This window comes from Macaca nemestrina, chromosome 3 (genome assembly GCF_043159975.1).
Source record: "Macaca nemestrina isolate mMacNem1 chromosome 3, mMacNem.hap1, whole genome shotgun sequence".
Taxonomy (NCBI): Eukaryota; Metazoa; Chordata; class Mammalia; order Primates; family Cercopithecidae; genus Macaca; species Macaca nemestrina.
Window position 1 is genome coordinate 93,882,013 of NC_092127.1, and position 24,880 is coordinate 93,906,892.

Below are 24,880 nucleotides of genomic sequence, written 5' to 3' on the forward strand. Positions count from 1 at the left end.
CCAATATACACCATTTCTCTGAAGCCCTAAAATAAATAACCTTATAACCTCTAGGCCCTATTGATTTTCTAATGATTTCAAATAAAAAACATCCAGTTTCCATTGCATTGACAAACTGTTCAGTCCCTGGGCAAAACCTATTGGATTCCTATTAAATGAAGGGAGCAAGAAACAACAGAAAATTCAAAAAGTAGATTTGAGATGGAGCGGGGGAGAGGTGGTCTCAGCTTAGCTCAGTAAATGGGTACTTAACCTTTGACCAATGATGACAGGTCTTCTTTAGTTCTCTTAGACCAAGCGCAAGCTGTTATGATTAAATAAAAAAGAAAAAAAACTGTTTAGAGCCTTACTGAATATGTCCTGGGAATTAAAGCATATGGCAGGGATAAGGAAAAAAGATTTTCCTTATGCTAATGACCCCTGATGTCTGAAATAAATTAGATCCATTAGAGTTTATGCTCAATAAAAGAAAGACTTTAAGCACTCCAAAGTTAGTGACTCGAGACCAGTTTTTGCTCTAAAATTCAATCTGCCTGCTTATTAATTCTTAGTGAGGCTCCAGAGCAGACAGGAGATGCAAAATCATAATTCTGTACTGAACCAGAATTTTAAAAGACCACAGGTTTCTTTTCCTTTTAATTAAACCATTTTTCATGCTTCCTATTTTCTTTCCCTCATTAATTTGATTTTGTTCCCATTTTTGTTTCATTTTTTTTTCTTTTCAAGGTTTCATTTATCCCATTTCAACTGAACAGAGAACCCAGAATGAATATGGATTTTCTTGTAAGTTTGATGTTTGGATTTTATGTCGCTGAATAATCATTTAACGTTATTGCCCCTAGTTCAAGTTTACCTTTCTTTGGATTACAGATGTGCACACAGGAAATAGGAGCCAAATATATTCTAACATGAAAAATAAATTAGATTTTCGCTGCTGAAGAGAAGAAAGGGTCATTTCAAGACTCTGCCAGCTTTAAAATCTATCAGTCTACCATTCAAAGCCTGAGTCCCAGTAGCTGACAAAACATATCATGAAATATGCTGATATAAGTAAAGGGCAGGGTTCAAATACTAAAAAGGAAAGGTTTGAAAAAAGACAGATCTATTGAGCTAGAAATCATGAATGTTGAATAAGTAATAATGGCCTGGCAAAGTAAAACGTTAAGGATTTAGATATAATATTCTGACCAGAGTTCAGAATCCTGCAGCAGTGCCTCAAATAAAACCCAACAGAAAAGTGAAACAAGCACTTTGAAAGCAGCACTCACCCAACCAAGAAAACTTGGTTTTCTGAAGAAAATCTGCTAATGTTGACTAGATTGTTAAGAAAGTGAATATTCTGGAAATTTTGGGAAGAAAATTATTTTTAAGAGAAAGCAAACCTCTTTGGATACATTACATTTAAACACAAAATGCTAAAAGAGATAGAGCAATTTCCAATAGAGAATTCATTTACACTGCTAATATGTGAAAGATTGCATGATATTAGAGTGTGGGTTATCTTGTGAGCCACTGGCAAATGAAATGATGACTTATTTCACCATGGAAACCATGTGGATGTGAGTCTTAGGACAGGACCATGGTTCGTCCCATTTTAGGAGGTCATGGGACCTACAAATTTGAAAGTTCTCTCTCCCTGAAAAATGCATATGTATATAACACTGACCATTAAATTCTAGGTTGTTCTCGACCACCTGAAGTACCAATTTAACAACCTCTTTTACAGTGAGTGGAGCAGCTTTGATTAATTTTGCTGAACATGTTTTTGTGTATCACAGAAAACTAAAACCAGAGACTTAAAAACGTCAAAGGGTCCACAAAGGTTTCATTTCATTTCATTTGTTTTAATTATCAGCTTCTATCACCTTTTCCAGTTGGATGAAAGCATGTTCTATGCCACCAAGGCAACATGCAGCATTTATAGGAATTCTGTTCTAGAAACAAGGCCTCAGTTGACTGACACGCTGTGTTGGTCAAATGCTTATTTGCCTTTTGGGGTAGCCTGACCTTTCTGATCACTGAACCAGGCCTTTATCTTCCTTAGTGCACAAGAGAGCTATATTTTATTCTAGTAATGAGTAGCTCAAATGTAAATCTCTGACAGGGGACCGTGAGAAGCTCAGGGTTCTCAGAGATAATACTGCATCTGTATCAAACCCTGGACTTAGAAAAGGTTATCGGCATTAACCTCTGTCCCCCAGATCTGGGCCTTCTGAACGCACACCTTTCAAATCTAATATGTTTGCTCCTAATATTTGCTTTGCTTAGTTACACCATTCCCACCCACCTCTCCATTGATTTAGGGGGAAATGAGGACAGTGCTATGGAAAGTAATTTGATGACTTGGAGTGATACTTAGGAAAATATTCTGGTTCAATAAATATACAGATTTAAAACATGCCAGATATTTCTAACAGTGTTTGTGTTTATGTTTTTAAAGAACTATCAGAGAATTCAAAAACCCTTCCAAACTTTTCCACCTGAAATGTGTAATAAACTTTTTTTTTTTCCTGTGGGTTGGGATGGTTTTAGTTCCAGTTTCTTTATATGCCTAGCAATAAATGGTCTGTTATGCTGCCCAATTATAAGATAGATTAGTGGGTGGATAGATGCAGAGTGAGAAAGGAAAAGAAATCAGAGATAATTTTCCACTGAAAGGCCACAGCCATTTTATATAGCTTTTGAAATAGATTTGAAATTAACCTATAAAAAAAGGCAGTAAATGTCTGAAAAAATTATAGCAATACATATGTGTACTGTGGGAAATTTCTATAAGCAGCTGGTTCAGTGTTTCACTCTTCCTTCTAGCTGCTCCTGATTCAGATGATGTTGCTCTCTATGTTGGGATTGTGATAGCAGTGATCGTTTGCCTGGCGATCTCTGTAGTTGTGGCCTTGTTTGTGTATCGGAAGAATCATCGTGACTTTGAGTCAGATATTATTGACTCTTCAGCACTCAATGGGGGCTTTCAACCTGTGAACATCAAGGCAGCAAGACAAGGTCAGTTGACATTCCACTTCACACCCTGTTACTTACGCATGTAAGCAGTTTCAAAATCAATGACTTCAGAGTCATCTCATTCAGCTAAAATGTAAGCTCCATGAAGACAGCAATTTGAGTTAATTTTGTTCGTTACTGTATTGATGTCATTTATATAACAAATGAGAGTTAACAAAGTAAACAAATCCTCTTTTTTTTCTTTTCTGACAGATTGCTCTGTCACTTTTTAACTTCTATTTGAAAAGAATACACTGACTGGTTGACTGATTTCTTGAGTCTCCTTTTTTCCTTCCTTTGACTAGATATCTTGTATTGCTATAAATACAATAATTTACCAATGAACCCAAATCCAGGATAGACCAGGGAAACCATAGCTAATCGACACCTAGCAGGGCTCATTGTTCAATCCAATCTGTTGAAAGAGCTAAATACCTTGGGCATAATGAGTAGATGTCAAAGCAAATTATAGAATGAGCTTGACCACTTACTTATAGCCAATAATAAAATAGCTGGTAGTTATCTGATTGCCCTGTTTTCAGTAGAGCCTGTCTATCCACCTCCAATATTAGCTGAGCTGCTTTACTTTTGGCTCAGAAAGTGTGAGAGGGAGTCTGACTAATGTAGTTTGGCCTGAATGGAGAACGCCAATGGGATTATTTTCTCTTTCTGACTCAGATCTGCTGGCGGTACCCCCAGACCTCACGTCAGCTGCAGCCATGTACAGAGGACCTGTCTATGCCCTGCATGATGTCTCAGACAAAATCCCAATGACCAACTCTCCAATTCTGGATCCACTGCCCAACCTGAAAATCAAAGTGTACAACACATCAGGTGCTGTCACCCCCCAAGATGACCTCTCTGAGTTTACATCCAAGCTGTCCCCTCAGATGACCCAGTCGTTGTTGGAGAATGAAGCCCTCAACCTGAAGAACCAGAGTCTAGCAAGGCAGACTGATCCATCCTGTACCGCATTTGGCAGCTTCAACTCGCTGGGGGGTCACCTTATTGTTCCCAATTCAGGTAATTCCTAGAGGTTTAAATTGCAAAGAGGCAGCTTGAAACATATTTTTCCATACCAAAATATTTTTTGTTCATGGGATGTTTTCATTCATGGCCTGAAATGTTAAATGTGACCTATCCAGCCCAAATCTACTTTCAGTGTAAACAGAACATTTCTTTAGACAGAATCAGCAAAACCATTTCTCTTCCTCCAACCAATTCCGAAAACACTTCCTCTAGAAATTTTATACTCACAACTTTCTGCTGAGGTGTAATTTAGAACCATCATTGACCTCCTTTTTACTAGAACTTCAGAAGGCAACATCAAGCCACAAGTCCTAATGTTGTCATTATACTTTAAAAGGACAAACTAATTATAAAATATATCATTTGGTTCAGTTCCAATTTACTATATGAATCAATGCTACAGAACACAAATTTTTTGATCATCAGAGGCATCATAATCGACATCAAATCTTCATTTATTAACCTAACTTCATAACACAGTCTTTCATCTCGCAGTATTGAGAGTGTACACTGTACTCACTCCTACCTCTGATATTTGTATCCAGAATCACCAGATTCATCAGGTGTGCTTTTGCACTATTACTTGGTTTCAGTTTATTATGTAGTCTCTCTGCATCTAGAGAATAAGCCTCATAAAGGTCTTTCATGGTGAACAAAAGTTAATGACAATACTTTTGGATTAAAAATTGATATTCATTAATCAATATTAGCAATGAGCTCGGAACCATGGGTGATAAAAGGGTTAATGGCTTCCTCTCTAAATCTACCTTAATTCTTTTGGACAAGGCTGTGAGTATTTTGTAAATACAGTAATACCTAAAATGTAAATACCTAAAATGTCACATTGAAAAAACATAATATATGTATAGTCAAGGAATATACAGACCAATGAGTCTTCAGGCCTGAATATGAAATTTTATTTGATTCTTCCTGTCATTCACTCTTTCATTTCAATGCCTTGGCAACTTTTACCCTAAACCTTTGAAAGTATATTTTAACAAAATCAAAACATTTAATAAAATACCATTTTTTTCTTCACAGTTTACATAGCTGAAATCATGTATTATATAATGTTTTCCACCCTTTTCTCATTAATCCTTAAGCTATTGCATGCTCTTTAAAATCATGATTTTAAATATCTTTATAACAGTCCATTATTGAATGAATCAAAACATACTTTAATGTTCTTCCATTGTTTAAACATTACAGTTGTTCTCAAAATAGTTCTTTTCCCTCTGATATGTATTGGATTCTGCCTTTTCTTCCCATTTCTACCTACCACTTTTTCACATGTGCATTATTATAAAGGCTTCTTAAGTGGAAGGGAGTGAGCTAGCATGTTTTAAATGCTTCCTATGTATTAGGCAATGGTGATCAGCATCTGATATTTTATTTAATGGACAAACAATAGTTACCTATTACTTTATATTCATAATGCTGTTTCATCCCCATAACAAGGATGAAGTCATGTTTTATATTTTCAATGAAAAAAATAAAAGCACTGAGGCTTGGTAGCCTCATGTGTGATCTTCCCACTGTGTCCTCCACAAATCATTCTGTACGTTGACAGTCCACTTCCTACAACACCAGGGCTCTCATATTACTCTCCTTCTCAAGAAGGCTGTGGCTCACCATCTTCAACCAGTTACATAAAGGCCTTTGAATAACTACTACCTCTTAACTCTCCATTCTTTTTTCTTGAGACTTTCCAGTGTGGTCAGGCAAGTTTTCATATTGCCCCACACTCATTTGGCATATTCCATTTCCTCGCTAATTAAATTATGAATTACTCAAAGACAGGAAGGCTATCTTTTCCTTCTTGAAATTCACAACAATGCCAAACACTGTACTCACAAGGATGCTTCATAAATTTGTATGGAGCCGAAGGAAGCTGGATCTTATGGGAATCAAATGATAGAGCCAAACATCTTTGGAGTGCTGTCCACACTGAATCACTCTTTGTGATGATGAGCAATGGTGTGGGCCCCAGACCACCACCATGGGCATCACCTGGCAACTGGTTGAAATAAAAAATCTCCTACCCCACAGTCCATATCTCTGAATCAGAAACTCCAGGGGTAGGGACCAGTAATCTGTGGTTTAACAAGCTCTCCAGGTGGTTCTGATGTGAGCTCAAATTTGCAAGCCACTGCTACAGCAGACACAGTTAGCTTAGAACACAGCCCAATCTGATAGTTCTGCAAAAGGGCACCGATTAGCAACTAACTAGAAACGCTTTGACCTGCTGTGACTAAACTAGGAGTTACTGTTCACTTTCTAGAGTTATGTATAATAAAAGGTCTTCACCAATTCTTATACCATTGTGGAATTACATTGATGCTAACCAGATATTTTAAAAATACATTTTTTTTTTTAATGTTGAAGTTGGCATTTCCCTGACTTTGAATCTTGTGGGGATTTTCAAAAAATTGGAAATGATGCATCATTACAGCTGTTTGAAATTTTGAACAATTGTTGGTTTTCCCCTTGTCTTGCAAGGAAAACAACAGTGGAACCATCTGTCTGTTCCTTAAATAAAACAAGCGTTTAAAAAGTTACATCATTCCTTTAAGTAATTCCATAAGAGTTCAGAGGGAGCTATGGTAAGGAGGCCAACAAGGAAGGAAAACAGAGCAACGCGGAATATTTACATGTCTTTAGAGAAAACGAAGCAGGCTTGTGGCTGTGCGGTCACAAAATCTCCTCATTCCCTTTTACGTGCTGCAAAAGCTTTGATTCCTAGGTCTTATATGACTGCTTTTCTCTTTTGCTATTCAGGAGTCAGCTTGCTGATTCCCGCTGGGGCCATTCCCCAAGGGAGAGTCTACGAAATGTATGTGACTGTACACAGGAAAGAAACTATGAGGTAAATATGCGTTTTCTGGTGCACTGACTTTACCAATGTCTAACTTGGAGGAGAATTGTACAATAGACAATAAACCCAACATATTTTTGTCTCAAGTGCCTTGCTTCTGGCGTACATTATTTTTCCCTTGACCTACAAGAGGTCAGGTTTTACTTCTCTTTGTCTTCCAAGCTCCAGACACTTTTGCAGATCTTGAATATGGGTAGAAGGCTAGAGATCTTTTCCCAAGTGGACATGTTGCCATATTTCCTGGAAAAATGTCCAGAAATGTGATTCCTAGATTGTCCGGAGAGACAAGTGGGTAGACACAAGAGACATCAACTTCATGGGACCCGGCTCAGAAATCCAGCCTGTTCCTATTACAGAGTCAAAGGTCACAAAGCATTGAACAACTCCCCCAATCCCTACCACTCCCACTGAGCCTAGCCCTTAATTCTGACCCATGGATTCTTCCTTTTGTGACTGTCTTCTAGCTTAAGTGTTACCAATTTCCTTCTTATGTTTAGCACTTATAAATTCCACATTAGGCCGTTCAGAATGGGTCTAGGATTGATTAAAACTAGATTGAATTAAAAGGTTTTGTTTAGAATGTTTCATAATCATAAAGATGAAGTTATTTTAAGTAAAAATAACAAGAGTCATTGAGAAGTCCTAAATTCAATTTTCATTTTGGCCTTTCACAAATCGTTCTGGGTCTTTCTTGATTAGTTTCCATATAAAATGCGTGTGTTAAATGGTGCTTTAGAAGCCTGATTAATGCTTCTGAAGTACACCGAGATCTTAAAATGAAAGATGTTGTTAAAATGGAGATCCTCATCATGTAATTATCATTGTTTCTCCCAAGGGGAAAAGCATCGGCTCCTCAGCCCTGAGCTCTGAGTATAAAGCATGAGTGACAGTGCACAACTACGTTATCATTATAACGCATTATACCTTTTCTTTTCCCAGCTCTCATCCTCAGAAAAACATCCATGTTTAGTCTTGTTCTTCACTAGCTGTAAAGCTTTTTTATTATCCTCTCAGGTGGAGATATTGGCATTTATAATTGGTGTGACCCAGAACATTTTTTTCCTCGGGTGGTGTACTTCCACCTACACAAATACTAGCCTGTCTAAGAAAATAATACAATTCTTGAGCATTATTCATGCCTTAAATTTGAGCAACAGAAAATCACTAAAAGGCTTGTATTTACTCACATCAAATATTCATTTTTTTCATTCCCAATGCAAAGCAACATTCACAGGCCCTCAAAGCTCCCTTCTTTTGCATCAGGAGAAAAGAAGATTAGCAAACTACACGATCTCTTTATTTTATTTTATTTTTCTTCCTCTTATCCGGAATCAAGGTTAGCATTAAGATCTATCCAGCAAGGCCTTTGCCAGCATGGACATTTTGTTTAAACAGAAATAAGTATTCGCTTGTGCTTTATGGTGATTAACAGTAAGATGCCTGGGCTCCTTATTTTCCATCCGATTATCATTATCTGCAGCTGAAGATCAAGCCTTAAGGGGCTGCTGCAGGCACAGGCTGAAGCTGAAAGAGGTGTGCATTCACGTGCCTGCTCTTCCCATACTTTCCTTGGCAGCAGAAGCAGGATAATTGTACATTTTAGATGAAAGAAAGAGAAAACAGAAAATTGATAAAGCTAGACACTTTTCTGTTTTTAGGGTCCTCTGCCTTTGACTATAATGAAAAGGAAACTATCAATCTCTCCTTGCTATGCCTACCATCTGAAGTTAGGTGCAGAGGGAATTCCTCTGTTGAATTTGGTGTTCATAAAAGAAGTTCTGTGTATAAAAATGAAGCTAGGAAAACCTCAAGATCTCAAAAGAAAATATGCACCAGAGACCATGAACCAAGGAACAAACACAGGAGGATAACCGTTTCGGATAAATAAGAAGTCTTCTCGTCACTAGTTTTCTGTTATGAACCAGATGCATATTTATTGTAAAACACAATGGCAAGAATGTGCTTTAGGATATAGTCGTAATACAAAGCATCCCTGCCCTTCATCCAGCAAACTCTTAATTTCATTTACTTCTCACTACGTTCTGCAAGCTGTGATGAGCTCCACTTTAAAGATGAAGAAACTGAGGCACAGGGGAATTGGGTTCCATAGCCAAGGTTTCACAGTTAATACCTTAGCAAGGCAGAATTCAAACCCAGGCTTTTCTGATCACAAAGCACTTTCTGCTTCCTAATGTGCCATCCTCCTCCATCGCACCAATGCACAAACCAAACCTCTGCCTACGTATTATGGTGCATTTTTGGAGACACTTTCTATTGCTCACTAAAGATCCTTTCTATCCACACATGATACAAGACAGAACTTCTTTGGGAGAAGACTCCTGTGAGGACATCAGGAGCTGTGATGTTACTATGCGTTCGTAGGAAAATTCTGAGCATTTTTCTCCATTTTCCTTCTCTCTGATTCCTTTTATTGCATCGCAAACTGGGTATGTTTCCAGCTGGATGGTATCCAGCTGGTCATCTGTGGATGTGAATTGTCTGAAGGGAGGCGTGAACTTAATTACATGTGGCATAGTGAATGTGACAAGAGGGGTCTTATCATTACGGAATATGCTCTAAGCGAAAGTGCAAGCTGGCAGCTGAACAGCCTGAATGAGCCACAGAGATGGGACAAGCGGTCTCTGACCAAAGATGGTGCAGAGCTGCAAGGCCGTGCTCAGGATTTCTGCCTCTCCTGCTTCACAGATCTCTAGAGAGGCGGCGAAGCCTTTGTTTTCCTGGTGGATACAATTTCCACAATTAATGCTGCTAACATGGGCCTTTTTGCCTTGTTTCTAGTAGCAGTTTGCACAAGTGAACCCCACCTAGACTGAAATTTTGTCCTGTATCGATTCTTGTCGGAAAACAATTTGAGTTGAAGATATGAAAGTTGATTTTCCCTTTTCTCTGCATTCTGTACTCACCTCGCAGTTTTATCAAAAGGTGAATAAATCAATTTAGAAATTCCAAATACAAAGGTAAATAGAACACCTTTTTTATAAACTGTGGGGAGCCACGGAGTTTCTGAGCAGCTGAGTGACACAGGAATAGCAGTGCTTTTTAAAGATTGATCCGGTGACAGTACGCGGGATGCATCGGTGGAGGGAACAGAAGGACTTGCCCAGAAGGCTTGGTGCCTGGGTGGGCCCTGGCAGTAATGCAGGTGTGAGGAAAGAGGAGGAGGAGGAGCCAGGCCGGAGGGTGAGCCCAGGTCCCAGTCTGAGAGAACGGGGAGGGTATCAAGAGAATCTATTTCAGAAGAGAAACTATTTCACAGCTTGCTAGAAGTGTTGCAAAGGAGGGGCAGAACGCACAGAATAGATTCAAGAATCAAGCCTGGGGCGCTGTGAGAATTGTGAGAAAGGTGAGAAGCAGCAGTGGCTCCAGGGGAGAGGACAGATTCCAGTTTGGATGCGTTCAGTGTGAGTGGAAATGTGGATTCCTGCTAGGCACGTGGAAGTGAAGTCATGGCAGAGAAGGAACCTCCAGCCGAGAACATGCAGGGGCAGAAAGAACTGGGGAAAGAACTTTAAGAAATAGTCCTACGAAGGTTTGACTGTCATGAGAGAAACTAGACAGAGCATGTAAGGATAAGGCAAATGAAGAGTTTGCATCTAGCACAGGACTTAACATATTACAGTGTTAGGAGCAGTGGCTCCTCAATGAATATTTCTGAATGAAAGTATGAAGGTTTGTAAGGGTAGCAAAAAAAACCGTGGTATAAATAGGTTCTCAAAAATCAAACATAAAGAGAGCTCCAAGATGGAGCCTTAACACGAGGTGTTATTAAAGTAAAAATGTAAAGAAAGAGGAAGAACAATAAAAAGATTGTTAGATTTGTCAACTGTGGGACATTAGTGGTGTTTAGGATTTTTTTTTTTTTAATTGGTGAAATCCCCTTAGCAATAGTTTAAGATGTGAAATAGTAGTGTGGCAACTGACACTATCATATATATCTATTAAATATAAATAATACAGTAATGTGTGAGGATAAATGTCCAAAATTCCCTGTGTAGGTAATTGTGTAGAGATAGATTGACTTATCATGTTATTTTTTGGAACTTTGTAAAATAGTAGCTGACATTATTCTGTCTCAAGGAAACACAGTGATCTTTCTCCTTTTAGTAGAGTCCTTTCTCATTCATGAGCCTCAAGTTCCTCAGTTTGAAAGAAGAGCTATAAAAAGGCTAACGGTGGGAGTTAGTGAGTCCAGGTATATTTAAATCTTATCCTCATACTGTTCTTGACAATGTTCATTTATTGAAATCCCACTTATAAAGAAATACTTCAAGGTAGTTTATGAAAACACTTCTTCTCAATAAGAGGAATAAATTTAAGTAAGTGGATAAAAAGGTAAGAAAATGGGGAAAATAAAGTTATAAAAGATAAGATAAAGTAGGCGAGCAGTTAGAATATAAAATAGTTGGTATAATTCCCAGCACATTTGCTGTTACCAGGTCATGAATTTACTATTTCTAAGCCTTTCAAGAAGGGGATGTGTTAAATTACAAGATCCGCATGTCCATGAGGGAAAAAAATATTCTCAGAAGAAACTCAATTATTTTTCCTTTGGTTCCTCATAAAGAAGACATTTTGCTAATGCAATGAACAGCATACTTAAAAGAAAAACAGCAATGAGCTTCAAGGGCCGCTTCTATCAGTGTCCCTCAGTGGAGGTAGATAAGCATAATGCTTATCAGTTCTGGCTTAATCCAGGGGTAGATTTTGGCCTGTCTAGGGAAATGGTGGCACGCCCTTCGGAGTGGCTTTCATAAATATTATTTTTGCACAATTGAGTTTTTGATAGCAAGTGAGTTAGATATTCCCTGTCAAGTACCTAGAGTGCAAATATTTCAAGTTGCCAGTTATGTGTGAAGGCCTGTGCTTTAAAAGGCAGCTGAGCCTAGGGTGGGATTATCATCCTAAGGGACCAGACAAAAGACATGTCCATCACTAGAAGGCACCTCCTGTTCCCACAGAGGTGGATGGAGACAGATTCTTTCCTTGAGCCTGCTCTAGGAAACAGACAGGAATAGTTTCGCAAGGACTTAAACCCACTCTAAGCAACCCAAAATACGGCATCGTGTGAAAGAAATTAAATGATTTGTGTTTGAAACCTACCCAGTTTTGCATCCTTAGGCAAGTGTGTTAATATCTGTAGATTTCAATTTCCTCTTCTGGAAAAGAGGTAAAAGACATACACTATCTTACAAGTGTACCATGGCAGCAAATGCAAAGGCTTATGTGAAAATTTTGTAAACTATGCACTCTTGATTAGAAGTTCTCCTCACTGATGAGGCCGGGCGCGGTGGCTCAAGCCTGTAATCCCAGCACTTTGGGAGGCCGAGACGGGCGGATCACGAGGTCAGGATATCGAGACCATCCTGGCTAACACGGTGAAACCCCATCTCTACTAAAAAAAAATACAAAAAACTAGCCAGGCGTGGTGGTGGGTGCCTGTAATCCCAGCTACTCGGGAGGCTGAGGCAGGAGAATGGCGGGAACCCGGGAGGCGGAGCTTGCAGTGAGCTGAGATCCGGCCGCAGCACTCCAGCCTGGGCGACGGAGCGAGACTCCATCTCAAAAAAAAAAAAAAAAAAAAAAAGTTCTCCTCACTGACAGCAACAAGCAAAAGATGAGAAAATATTTCTGACAGAAAACTGAAATTTCTCTCTGTGGGCTTTGTCCCTAGAGGACTCAGCACCCATCCATCATTTACTTGAATATTATCCTTGTTGGACTTCGGAAAACATTTAAAATTTTAATCATTGTTCTTTGCTGAAATTTATACTTAATTGCTGCTTCTGCAGCTAATTTTTGTTCTATGTTCATTGCCATATCATCTGCAATTAATATTTACAGACTACTTGAATTGCTTAGAAAACACATAAGACATAAAGAGGGAAGCCGTTCTCTGCAAAAACATGAATCCGAGATATTTATTTTCTGCTATTTTCTTCTGTGTCATTTAATAGCTTCCTTTGTATAAATAAAGGAAATGTGTTACACACTCTGACCTTAGTTTTCACATAGTTAAATCTTATCCTGCGTAACTCCTTCCATATATGCTCAGATATTTCCAATTTCAATGTTATTTCTCTCATCTTGAAAGCCTATAAGAGAATCTTATTATTATTTCTTCTTTGTTTTTCATTCCCTGTTAAGAATTCCACTTCACCACTTCCCTATTCATTACATTCTTGCACCTCACTGGGTTAATAAATTCTTTTGACACCTACTGCCCCTCCTTCCTCCCTCCTTCCCTTGCTATCCCTCCTCCAAGAATGGTGCCCATCAATATTGCATGCCAGGGGTGTACTTGGAGAGTACAGGTCTGACAGCTCCCCAGTCCAGCAGGGAGCCTTCTCCCTTCTGTTCCAAGTCAGTGGTGAGAAGGACCCCTCCTCCTTCCTGCCTCAAGCACCGGCTGCTAACACCAGACTGAGAGATAGATGTTTCCAATCCCCAACTATATTGCAAAGACCACTTGGAATAGATTCCACTCTAGTGTACCTTCTTAAAAGTTTAATGTTCACTTCTCAAGGTACACTTGTAACTGGAAGGTAAGAGTAGTGCTCAGAAAAATGCAATCATTGTTTTTTTTCCCCCTCCAGGATACAAAAAATAGAATTAAGCAATAATGAAGTCACCGCTTAAGGCAGATAGTATAGTGTTAACTATGACGCGGTGAAAGTAGAACTTGACTTGTGTTCTTAGAGAGTGAATTTCACACTGGAAGAAGGAAAAATTGGGTTAAGAGAAAGTGAAAACCAAGGTGGTAATGGGGATAGTAATGAGGTCTCAGGTTGCTCCCAATAACCCTATAGTTCCAAATTTAAGTACATTCCCAAGTACCTAAATAACTTTAGATTTAATGGAGGAAAGGGTATTGTTATTTAAAGAGAAAGGAAATGCTCTTAAAAGACTAAAAGTAGGTAAAATTTGTGTTGGTTTTCTAAATAGCAAGAAAGAAAAGCCATAGGTTAGTGAGATCCTAGTGCAATTTTAGAACAAGAGAGGAAGCAGTGATAGCCAAGAGTTATTAAGGGGAACAGATACCAAATTTTAATTGTGTTCTTAGAACTAATAGTCAACTGTGAAAGCTCTAAGACTTAAACTTGCTTGTGAGCTACCAAGTTAGCTGCTACAGTTGTATGCATGCTGATAAAAGACACAAGATGGCCGGGCGCGGTGGCTCAAGCCTGTAATCCCAGCACTTTGGGAGGCCGAGACGGGCGGATCACGAGGTCAGGAGATCGAGACCATCCTGGCTAACACGGTGAAACCCCGTCTCTACTAAAAAATACAAAAAAAAACTAGCCGGGCGAGGTGGCGGGCGCCTGTAGTCCCGGCTACTCGGGAGGCTGAGGCAGGAGAAAGGCGTAAACCCGGGAGGCGGAGCTTGCAGTGAGCTGAGATCCGGCCGCAGCACTCCAGCCTGGGCGACAGAGCGAGACTCCGTCTCAAAAAATAAAATAAAATAAAAATAAAAGACACAAGATGTGTGGATCAGAGACAACGGACAGCTTACTACCCACAGCGATAGCATTATACAGAGTACCATCATTTTTGTGCCAATTTTGTGAGCCCCATTTTAGAAATGGTGATGCAAAAATGTTCAGATGAAGTCTACACACTCAATGGTTGCATTCCAGAAAAGGACCTGTGAGCTTAGGGAACCTGAGTCTTTTATAATGAGTAGACATGCCTGCCATTTGCTCCAGAAGTAGACATTGTCTTTATCTTTCAAGGTAATTGCTATACAAACATCCATGCATAAACATGAGAAATCCATGGATAATTGTCTTCCAACAATATTAAAAATAATAATAACTGCCACCATTCATTGAGTGTTCAACAAGGGTACCCATAGATAAAAGCTAACTTCTGGAATATGTAATAAATAATGGGTAAACCACAAACAAAAACTAGAGAAAAATCCATTTCAAGTGACCTTTGCAATTATAAAGGAGTTGTATATGTCCCTTGTGATGTATATGTGAATTCAATCAAAAAATGTGAACGGAACAATGTCCATTTACTGGGTTTATATTTGGTGGAACTAAATAGCTCAAAGTATTCATGTCAGACTGGAAAGAGGTTTAAAATGGTGTCATTGAAAAGGTCTCTGCCCTTGCTCTATTCTTGTGTTGCAAAGTTATCAATGGTTAGAATGAGAAGATAAATGGCAAGCATATCAGATTTAGGAAGGAGAAAAGACTGGAAGAGATAGCCAATGTTTGGAGGGAAGATACAGCATTAAGAAATAGATGAACCAAAATTTACCTTGAAACTATGAAGTGCAAATGAAAAGCTAAATATAAATTTCTGTACCTAGGTTTAAAAGCCATCATTACAATCATGGAACCAGACTTAGCCTAAGAACCACATCCTTAGACTTAGCCTAAGAGCCTTTCATGTTAGGAATACTTAGAGTGGTTAGCTTTAACAAATTTCTTAACTTCCTTGGAGCTGCATTGCTTCATTTTATAAAGGAAATTCTTAACCATACTATCTCCATCTTCCCGTGTAACTGGAGCCTGCTAAATAATATTTATAAGTAATTCCTTGATTGGGAATAATCAAGAGCAACAATTTTGTGAGGCATGAATATAAACACAGATTGCAAATCAAAGAAAATGTTCTCTCATACTGTCTATGTGAGTGTTGAGTCCAAGATGCCACTACTTTAACGAGGACCTGGAAAACAATGACAAGCATCCATATGAAAATGAAGATAGAAACCCAAGGAGAGATCCGGAAACCATGCTATTCCAGCTGAGGCTGGGAACGTTGAGGTTGTTTGGTCTGTAATAAAGAAGACTGTAGAGACATCATAATGATCTCCAAGTATATGAAACAATGTAGCATCGAAAGCAAACCAAGGATACATACCGGGAAATTTCAGGAAGTCAGGCTGTGCTCATTTTAAGTAAGAATATTTTGTAAATTTGAGTTTATAGTAAACGAGGTGACCTTTTAGCAGTAGTGGACCACAATTCCGGATGTGTCTATAGCACTAACTATATATCAGCCATGTTGTAGAGGGGTTCTGGCTGGATGGAAGGTGCTGCCCAATGACCACCAAGGGCCCTTCTAAAATTCTGTGAGTTCATGATTTCAAAAGCTCTGCTATTCTGATTGAGGAGTTTGAATATTGTCATTGAGAAGGCATTTATGTTCGTCTCAGCACTAACTAGCACTTAGTTGTGAGACTTGGGGCAATCCACTCAACACCTTTGGAGCTATATCTTCACAAATTTACTGATGGGTTAGGTTAATTTATCCATTTGCTTGTTGATTACAGTCTTGCTAGGGAAAAGATGTAAGGCAATTTTTATATATAAAAATAAAGAATCTGCATTTTTGGGATTCTTTCTGCCCCGATTCTCTGAGTATGAACTATACAAGTAAAGAGATCTCATTTTAAGTTGCTGTATAAATACAGTTCTATATTCTTTCTAGTCATATTTGAAATAATGAATCTGCTGTACTAGCCTAAATTATTCCGGAAAGTCATTTGGACTAAGTTTAGTTCTAGAATGTCCTCATTCTGAAATGATTTTTTAAAAGTATTTTTCAAGTCAGGTCCTGAAACCACAGAAGTATTTAAAACCCTGTGAGACCAGTGGCAAGAATTATCAGAAAATCTGGTTATGTAACTTCATAGGGACTCTGTTCATTCTCATTCCATCTTGAAAGTGTCTGTACATAAATTCAGAGGAAGCTACCACAAAAAGACCAGTGTCGGAGGGAAGGGGATCAAAGAGATGCTGGCAAATTTGTTGTTATCATAAAGACTTCCTGTCCTGCAAGATCAAGGTCTTGGTATAAAGAGCATTTAATTCTGCATCACCCATTTCCTCTCCCCAACACCCCAGAAAAAAAAAAAAAAAAGAATTCCAAGAGAAACCTACTTGACCTGTTTGCATTCAGAACCCAAGTGGATAGTTCATAAATACAATGGAAATGTCACTGATGCCATTCTCTGCTCTCCTCCCAGGCCACCCATGGATGACTCTCAGACACTTTTGACCCCTGTGGTGAGCTGTGGGCCCCCAGGAGCTCTGCTCACCCGCCCTGTCGTCCTCACTATGCATCACTGCGCAGACCCCAATACCGAGGACTGGAAGATACTGCTCAAGAACCAGGCAGCACAGGGACAGTGGGAGGTGAGCTGCTGTCGGGATAAAGATGCTATGCAAGAATAATCCATGCAGATAAGTAGGAGCAATTATGGAAGGCCTATTATTTATAAAGCAAAACATGAGTGGAATTTTAGCTCACCCTCAAAATGAGAGAGAAACAGGCAGGCAGACTAGTTCCTGAGTGTTATATCTTCTGATTGATAAGCACACAGAAAATGATGGTCACTCATTAGATAACTCATAGGAAAAGTATATGTAAGAGCTGTAGACATGTCACTTTCAGAATATAGATTATATATATGTATATATATTATGTGTATATATATAATATATACATATAGATGTCTATGGGGTGACTCATGCCTGTAATCCCAGCACTTTGGGAGGCCAAGGCAGGTGGATCATAAGGTCAGGAGTTTGAGACCAGCCTGGCCAACATGGAGAAACCCCGTCTGTACTAAAAATAGAAAAATTAGCTGGGTGCAGTGGCGCACGCCTATAATCCCAGCTACTCAAGAGGCTGAGGGAGGAGAACCCCTTGAACCTGGGAGGCAGAGGTTGCAGTGAGCTAAGATCACACCACTGCACTCCAGCCTAGGCGACAGAGTGAGATTCCATCTCAAAAAAAAAAAAATGTACATGTATATATATGTATATAATTTGCAGGCACAAAAACGTTGCAAATGGGTCAGAAAATGTTAGGCACTTACTTGCAGACATGTACCTGGGATATAGTTCTTGTGAACTTAAGCTTGAAAAACAGAAAGGGTATGTCTCCAAAGCTCCACCAGAAGGAAGAAAATTCGCAGCATTCTGGCTCTCTGCGACTGTTGCCATCGTAACTTCTTAAAGACAAGTCCGGTTCTTTATATTAGAACCCCCCACTTAGCACCTATATTTCAGTAATATGTTTATCCAAAAATATTCAATAATTTTAAAACTATACTTTATATGTATAGTTGTATAAAATGTAAAACATATAAAATAGGAAGTTATAATATGCAAAGTATATATTATATGCTTTGTGATTACTTATGATAATTTTTTAGGAAAAAAATTTTTAGAAAAGATACACATGAAGATTCCAGCTCCTAATATTTTAAGAAAATATAGTATTAGATGTAGAAGAGTACGAGAGCATCCCTGGGATTCACTGGGATTTCCCTCCTAGGGGCATGTTCTACTCTTTACCATATCGGGGGATCACTGCTTGCCAAAACGTACATAATAAATAAATAAATATACTTTATGCTGAGTTAAGACCAGATTTAACCAGATCTAACTTTAATTCTCTTTAAACTTTAAATGATGTATCTGAAAAACATCCTTTAATCCAAAGTGATCCTAAATTGTTTGCATGATTCTCTTCCTATTACCCTATCCGTTTCTGGGTTTGAGTAGTAACAATAACAACAACAGTAACAATAAACTGAGTAGATGAGGAAAGTAGAAGAGGACAGTCCTCATGGAAGCCCCCTTGTACTTGTGACTGACTGGGACATGGGCATCGTTACTCTTTGGCCATGTCTTCTAGGAACCTTTCTGTACCATGTCACCACTAGGGGATACCAGAGGGTTTCCTTTGCCCTGGAGAAAGCAGCTTCTTTCCAGGTGTCTTTTGGGACTGAAATAAACCTGGAGGTTCTGAGCTTCTTTCTCTCTTTTCCTTTTTAGAGACTTCCTCTGGGGGCATAGTTTCAGTAGTAGAAATTATTTCACTGATGCTATTAAAACACAGCTCTTATTATAGTTCAGATCATGTTGCAAGGCATAATAAATAATAACCTAGGTGGCGACCTCTTTCACATCTTTGTGTAGCCCTCTGAACTAAATGTATAACAAAGTGTTCATTCACTGTTTCAGCAAATGGTTGTGGGACACTCATCCTGAGCCAGACCCACTGGAATACAGTGGGAAGCAAAGTCGACATGAATCCTGCCCCTGCAGAGAGACTTTCTGACTCTGTCTCTGACAGTGCAGAGACTGACTCATGCTCACACGTGGATTTCTCCTGCCTGAAATTTTCTTTTAAATTTGAGTTAATTAAAAGTTGGAAGATTTCACATTAAAATCTGAACCTCCAGTCTGTCTTGGAACATGTGAGGCTTTGTCCATACTTGGCCTGCATTCCTGCATAGCAGCCATAGGCCAAAGCCCAGCAGAGGCTGAGCTCTTTAGATAGGCACGCGCTCTGGTTCGCCACAGGCTCCATCATTCCTCCTTGTCTGTGGCCCTGCCTGCTTCACATGCCTCTGGTACCTGGTTGCCCCAAGATGCATTCGGAATCCCAACCCTTGGTTTTTGCATCCCATACGTGGTCTTTCGGCTAATGTATTCTGTGGCCTGAACCATATAGATGAATCAAAACTTGGTTGAATTAGTAACTGTTTTTTGTTAAATAAAAATCACTTCCATTTATTTTTATTTCATGCTAAATGTTTTCAATGTCTGAAAGAGTAGACTGTTTAATGACACATACAAAGTAACAGAGAAATGTATCTTATGTGTCATGGAATTTGTCATGTCTTGCTTTTCTTAGAACCTGACAGCCAAGATTACTTAGAAAAAGCAGTGTATTTCTGTAGGAAGAAACTGTCAGATGAGTTTTGAAAGAATATGGTAGAATTGCATATTAATATATTATTGCACAGTTCTTTAATTTATCTAATTCTTTTCACACGTACAGATTTTTAGGGAAAATGTAGATTCTTAGAAGATCAAAAGATGCAAACTGAAGGACATCTAAATAAAGAATATTCTCAGTGTAAAGACAATGGTAGAAAGAGATACAATGATGAAGAACTTAAGTAGACAGATTATAAAATCTGAGAGAGAAAAAGGCCAAGTAAAGGATAGGTCCTGCTCTACCCACTGCCATTCACCACCATCCCTGGTGGCCGGCATGCGTCCTGGGTGGCTTAGCCATGGCCTTTCCTTTTTGTCCCCCAGGATGTGGTGGTGGTCGGGGAGGAAAACTTTACCACCCCCTGCTACATTCAGCTGGACGCAGAGGCCTGCCACATCCTCACAGAGAACCTCAGCACCTACGCCCTGGTCGGGCATTCCACCACCAAAGCGGCTGCGAAGCGCCTGAAGCTGGCCATCTTTGGGCCCCTGTGCTGCTCCTCGCTGGAGTACAGCATCCGAGTCTACTGTCTGGATGACACCCAGGATGCTCTGAAGGTAAGTGCCTCCCACCTAGCCTGCCCTCTTCACCTTCACCTGGAAGCCAAGGTTTTGCACGGCTGTGCACACCTGGAGACGTGGCTCTGTGTGTGCACTCAAGTGTGTGGACACATGTGTTTGGCCCCAAAGGAGGCAGTTAAAAAAGATAGACATTTCTCTGAGGCCACGCAGATATATGAGCTGTTTACACTGATTCCTCCCAAGGGCTACTTTGTTTACCTTCCTTGATTTCTTTTAATGAAAAATTTAGAAGAATTTGGCAACGAGACCCGTGGATGGTAAATAATCTGCTTCCATGTTTACCTCAGCTGCATTCTTCCTATAAAAGGAATTGGCATAATTGCTCACACTGTATGTTCCTCTGGTGTGCTGCTTCATTTATATGCTTTCCCATTCTTTTTATGAGGGCTGCGAGGGAGCGGGTTAGCATTTGACAACAGGCTGCTGCTTTGCAGAATAAATGAGCTTAATTCCTGGTGTGATTATTGCCATCCATTTTATCCCATTCGAAGCTTTAAGGGATATAGTAAGTGCCTTTGAAGAAGTTATGATATAAAAGGAGGAATAAAAGAAGTATGCCAAGGCTGAGGAGGTAAGTCAGAGGGTGAGAAATGCCACAGTGGCTGACATGCAAAGTGCTATGTGGGGGCTCAGGAGACAGAGGCATTATTACTTTGAGGGAATCTGAAAAGGAGCTAACATTTGATGATTAGCCCTAATGGAGGATTAGGTTTTGACCAGCAACAGTAAAGGGAAAAATACAGGATTCCTAGGTGGAGGGAACAGCATGAATAAACACAGAAGTAAACAATAAATAAAGACCCTTGGCCGGGCGCGGTGGCTCACGCCTGTAATTCCAGCACTTTTGGAGGCTGAGGTGGGTGGATCACGAGGTCAGGAGATGGAGACCATCCTGGCTAACATGGTGAAACCCCGTCTCTACTAAAAATACAAAAAAGTTAGCCAGGTGTGGTGGTGGGCACCTGTAGTCCCAGCTACTTGGGAGGCTGAGGCAGGAGAATGGCATGAACCTAGGAGGCAGAGGTTGCAGTGAGCCGAGATGTTGCCACTGCACTCCAGCCTGGGCAACAGAGCAACACTCTGTCTCCAAAAAAAAAAAAAAAAAAAGACTCTCTACAGGCATATTATTTCCGGTAAGATAAGAATTTTGTCTAGATGGACCTTCACGGCCGAGAGAGAAGTTGGGATTCAGTTATTGAGTTAATGGGGATTGGATAGGTTTAAACAGAAAAAAGGCATGATTGAAAATACATGTTAGAAATATCAGCCTGACTTCAGTGAAAAGGTGAGTCAAAGTATGCAGGAACGGGTGATGGAGCTGGATGGTGCAGGAACGGGTGATGGAGCTGGATGGTGATGGGGCAGTGAGATAAGAGAACAAGCCTAAAAGGTCCTGCTCAAGTGGCCTTTTGAGAATCCCATGACGAACGCTCAATGGGTTGGGGCAGAAGGTCAAGTTCCTGCCTCTAAGTCATAGAAGCAAACTCAGGAGGCAGGAGGCCTTGGCGTGTTGAGATGGTGCCTGTCTTAGACAGTTTGGGCAGCTCTGACAAAGTACCACAGACTGGGTGACTTAAACAACAAACTTTTTTTCTCACAGTTCCAACCCAGACTTCCAGTGTGGAGGCTGAAAATCTGAGATCAAGGTGCCAGCATGGGTGGGCTCTGGTGAGGAACCTTCTTTTGGGTGACAGGCTGCTGGCATTCTGCTGTGTCCTCATGTGGTGGAGAGATGGGGAGACAGCTCTCTGGGATCTCTTCTACAAGGTTACTAATCCCATTCCTAAGGGCACCACCCTTGTGACCTAATCACCTTCCAAAGGCCTCACCTCCTAATACTATCACACTAGGGATTAGGATTACACTATATGAATTTGGGGGGGCACAGACATCAGTCCATAACTGTGCCTTTTCTTTTGGAATACTGAATTAGAGGTATGAATTGGGCATCTATAACAGATGCCCAAGGCACAGTTAGAAATATAGATATGGTTCTCTGGACAGAGAGCAGATCTTGAAATAGAGATTCAGAAGCCTACATTATGTTGATAACTGTTATCCACAGTGGTCAGGGAGAATATCAAGAGAGAGTAGAGGGAGAAGATAATCATAAAAATAATCAACATGACTGAGAGCTTCTATATGTTAGGCAAAATTCTAAATATTTTATATTAACTCATTAATCTTCATTTGATCTATAAGGCACCATTATCTACACTTTATAGATGTATCATCCAAGGCACAGAAAGTTTAAGTAAGTTGCTCTAGGTCACACAGCTGTTAAGTGGAGAAAGCAGGCTTCAGGCCCAGGCAATTGGCTGCAGCCTGGCTGATCTGCCCCTAAGTGAAGTTTCTTGAAGACCCGTACCCTAGAGACTGGGGACCAAGGAAAGCCCTGGCATTGCAAGGGAGGAGGAAAGGCAGCCAGCAAAAGAGCTAAAGAAGGATAAACAGCCAGATTAGGAATAGAAATGGAAGAAAAATGAGTCAAGGAAGCCAAGGAAAGAAAGTTTTTCTGAATATCAGGGTATTTCCATCTGGAGCTTCCGTTCAGAGAGTAGTGCTTGGTTATGAATACTGAGTGTTCCAGGATAGGTTCCCTGGGAAGCAGGCTACAGGCGAAAAGACTGGAGACGGCACGAGTGGAAACAGGAAGGTGAGCTAGGAGCCTGTTGCCATCATCTGTTCACTGTGGTGGATTTGACCAGCATGGTCTTGGGGAAGGCATGAGACCTCCTGGGTTAGTGCATATAATTTTGATAGTCGAGCCTGTAGGATTTTGTGATGTTGAATAAAAGTTGTGAACACACAGCTCTAATGTAAAGCTTAAGGTTATTTCTTCTATATTCCTTGCAAATGTGATACATCCAAAGCACTGTCAGGATAGGAATCATGCTAGGTTAAAATTAGGGAAAATGGTATCTGTAGGGAGCTATGGGGTCTGATTAAGGCAAAGTTTTTCAACAGTTTCAAGAAAAATCATTGCAAAAGCATGCATAGAAGACCTACATCATATTTGAAGTGTTTGATTTACATGTTTTATATGCACACACATAGTTCTCTTCCCAGGCACCTTGTCTTCCCGACAAACACACACAAATACATGCAAAAATAAAATATTTTATAAAAATAATTCTGATTATTATAATTAGTGAACTCAAGACACAAATGGTCAATAGTGAGAAAGAGTGATGAACAGGTTTAAGCAGCAAAAACAACTCAAGAGCACTCTGTATCATGGTCAATGCTTTCTAACTAGACATTTATAAATTCTAAGCATCTGGGGATCTAGCACTTAGCCTGAAACAAACATGAATAATGGATGAGGCTTTCTTGCACCTCATGGCCTTTGAATAATGCAGAAATACCAAAATCCTACTTATAGGTAAATGGCTTCTCCAACATACCGAAGAGACAATTATTTCAGTCACGCCATCTCTTCCTCACACCCACGCTTGAATTGGAAACTTCGGGCTGATTAGCTCAAAAAGCCCTTTATTACTAAAATTCTGCCTTCTTGCCACCCTGTTAATGTTCCCACCATACTCTCTCCCATCTCGTTGCTTCTCTAACCGCCGTTGCCCAGAAATACTTCCTCTTGCAATGTCCCTCCCGAAGGCCTCCTCCTCCTTCAGGCCTGCCCCCCTCCAGACTCACCCTCATGCTCTTCCAAAATCAGGAATTCTCAGTGCACAGAGGAAGCAGGTGGAAGCTTTTATAAAAACTCACTCCAGGGTCTCACTCCCACAGGTTTGGATCTAATTGGTCTGGGTATTGGGGTGTTTTTGTTGTTGTCGTTTTGTTGTTTTGTTTTGTTTTTTTTTTTTTAGCACTCCCTGGGTTATTCTATTGTGCCACCAAAGTTAAGAGCTATTATCCTAAACACTTTCCCAAATCTTTCTGGAATTAAAATTCTACTAAGAACAAACTTTCCTACAACCTTACATCATTCCCTCCCCCATTCCTCCACCTGCTCTCATTAACTGCCAGGAGATCTTCCTGGTAACACCTCACAATACCTGCAGTGAAGACTGCACCCCCTAACTAACCCAAGGCCAAGAGGAGATGTACCAGTACTTCTCATACTCTGGGGCATCTCTTCACTGCCCAGGCTGGATGGTTCTGCTGCTGCTCATACCCACTTCAGTTCCTTTGCACAGACCTCTGTGGATCCCGCCCTAGCAGTACTTGCCTTGTGGTCTTTCTTTCCATCCATTTTATTCCCATCATTCTCTCAAATTCAATGTCATGACTTAAATCACAGTCTCTCTGCCCAAACTTATTCCAGTAGCCTTCACAACATCTTACATTGTCTATTCACTCGTATAGATGTGCTCTGGATTTCATCTTCATTAGCAACTGCTCCACTGCCAAGATCTCCACCTGTCAAACTCCCCCTTTTTGACCACAACCATCTGACCTTCCATCTCTCTCTTCCACAAGGTGCATGGAAGCTACCCTTTGTTCTTAAGGAGAGGGTCCCTCACTGGGCATGGTGGCTCATGCCTGTAATCCCAGCACTTTTGGAGGCCAAGGCAGGTGGATCGCCTGAGGTCAGGAGTTCAAGACCAGCCTGGCCAACATGGTGAAACCCTGTCTCTACTAAAAATGTAAAAATTAGCCA

The 24,880-nt window shown here is 40.1% G+C and overlaps 1 protein-coding gene across 3 annotated transcripts in view; it reads left to right on the forward strand.

The window, feature by feature from the left end:
* Nucleotides 1–24,880, forward strand: part of LOC105464214 (unc-5 netrin receptor C) — a 387,289-nt gene that overhangs the window by 332,318 nt on the left and 30,091 nt on the right. For 2 of the 3 annotated variants that reach the window (XM_011711873.3, XM_071093291.1), the window contains exons 8-13: nt 727–783; nt 2,809–3,000; nt 3,676–4,020; nt 6,805–6,892; nt 16,905–17,073; nt 19,999–20,232. In XM_011711873.3, the coding sequence (XP_011710175.1) occupies nt 727–783; nt 2,809–3,000; nt 3,676–4,020; nt 6,805–6,892; nt 16,905–17,073; nt 19,999–20,232 (1,085 nt within the window). The remainder of the gene's footprint in view (nt 1–726; nt 784–2,808; nt 3,001–3,675; nt 4,021–6,804; nt 6,893–16,904; nt 17,074–19,998; nt 20,233–24,880) is intronic. The other variant, XM_011711874.3, reaches the window with a different exon arrangement.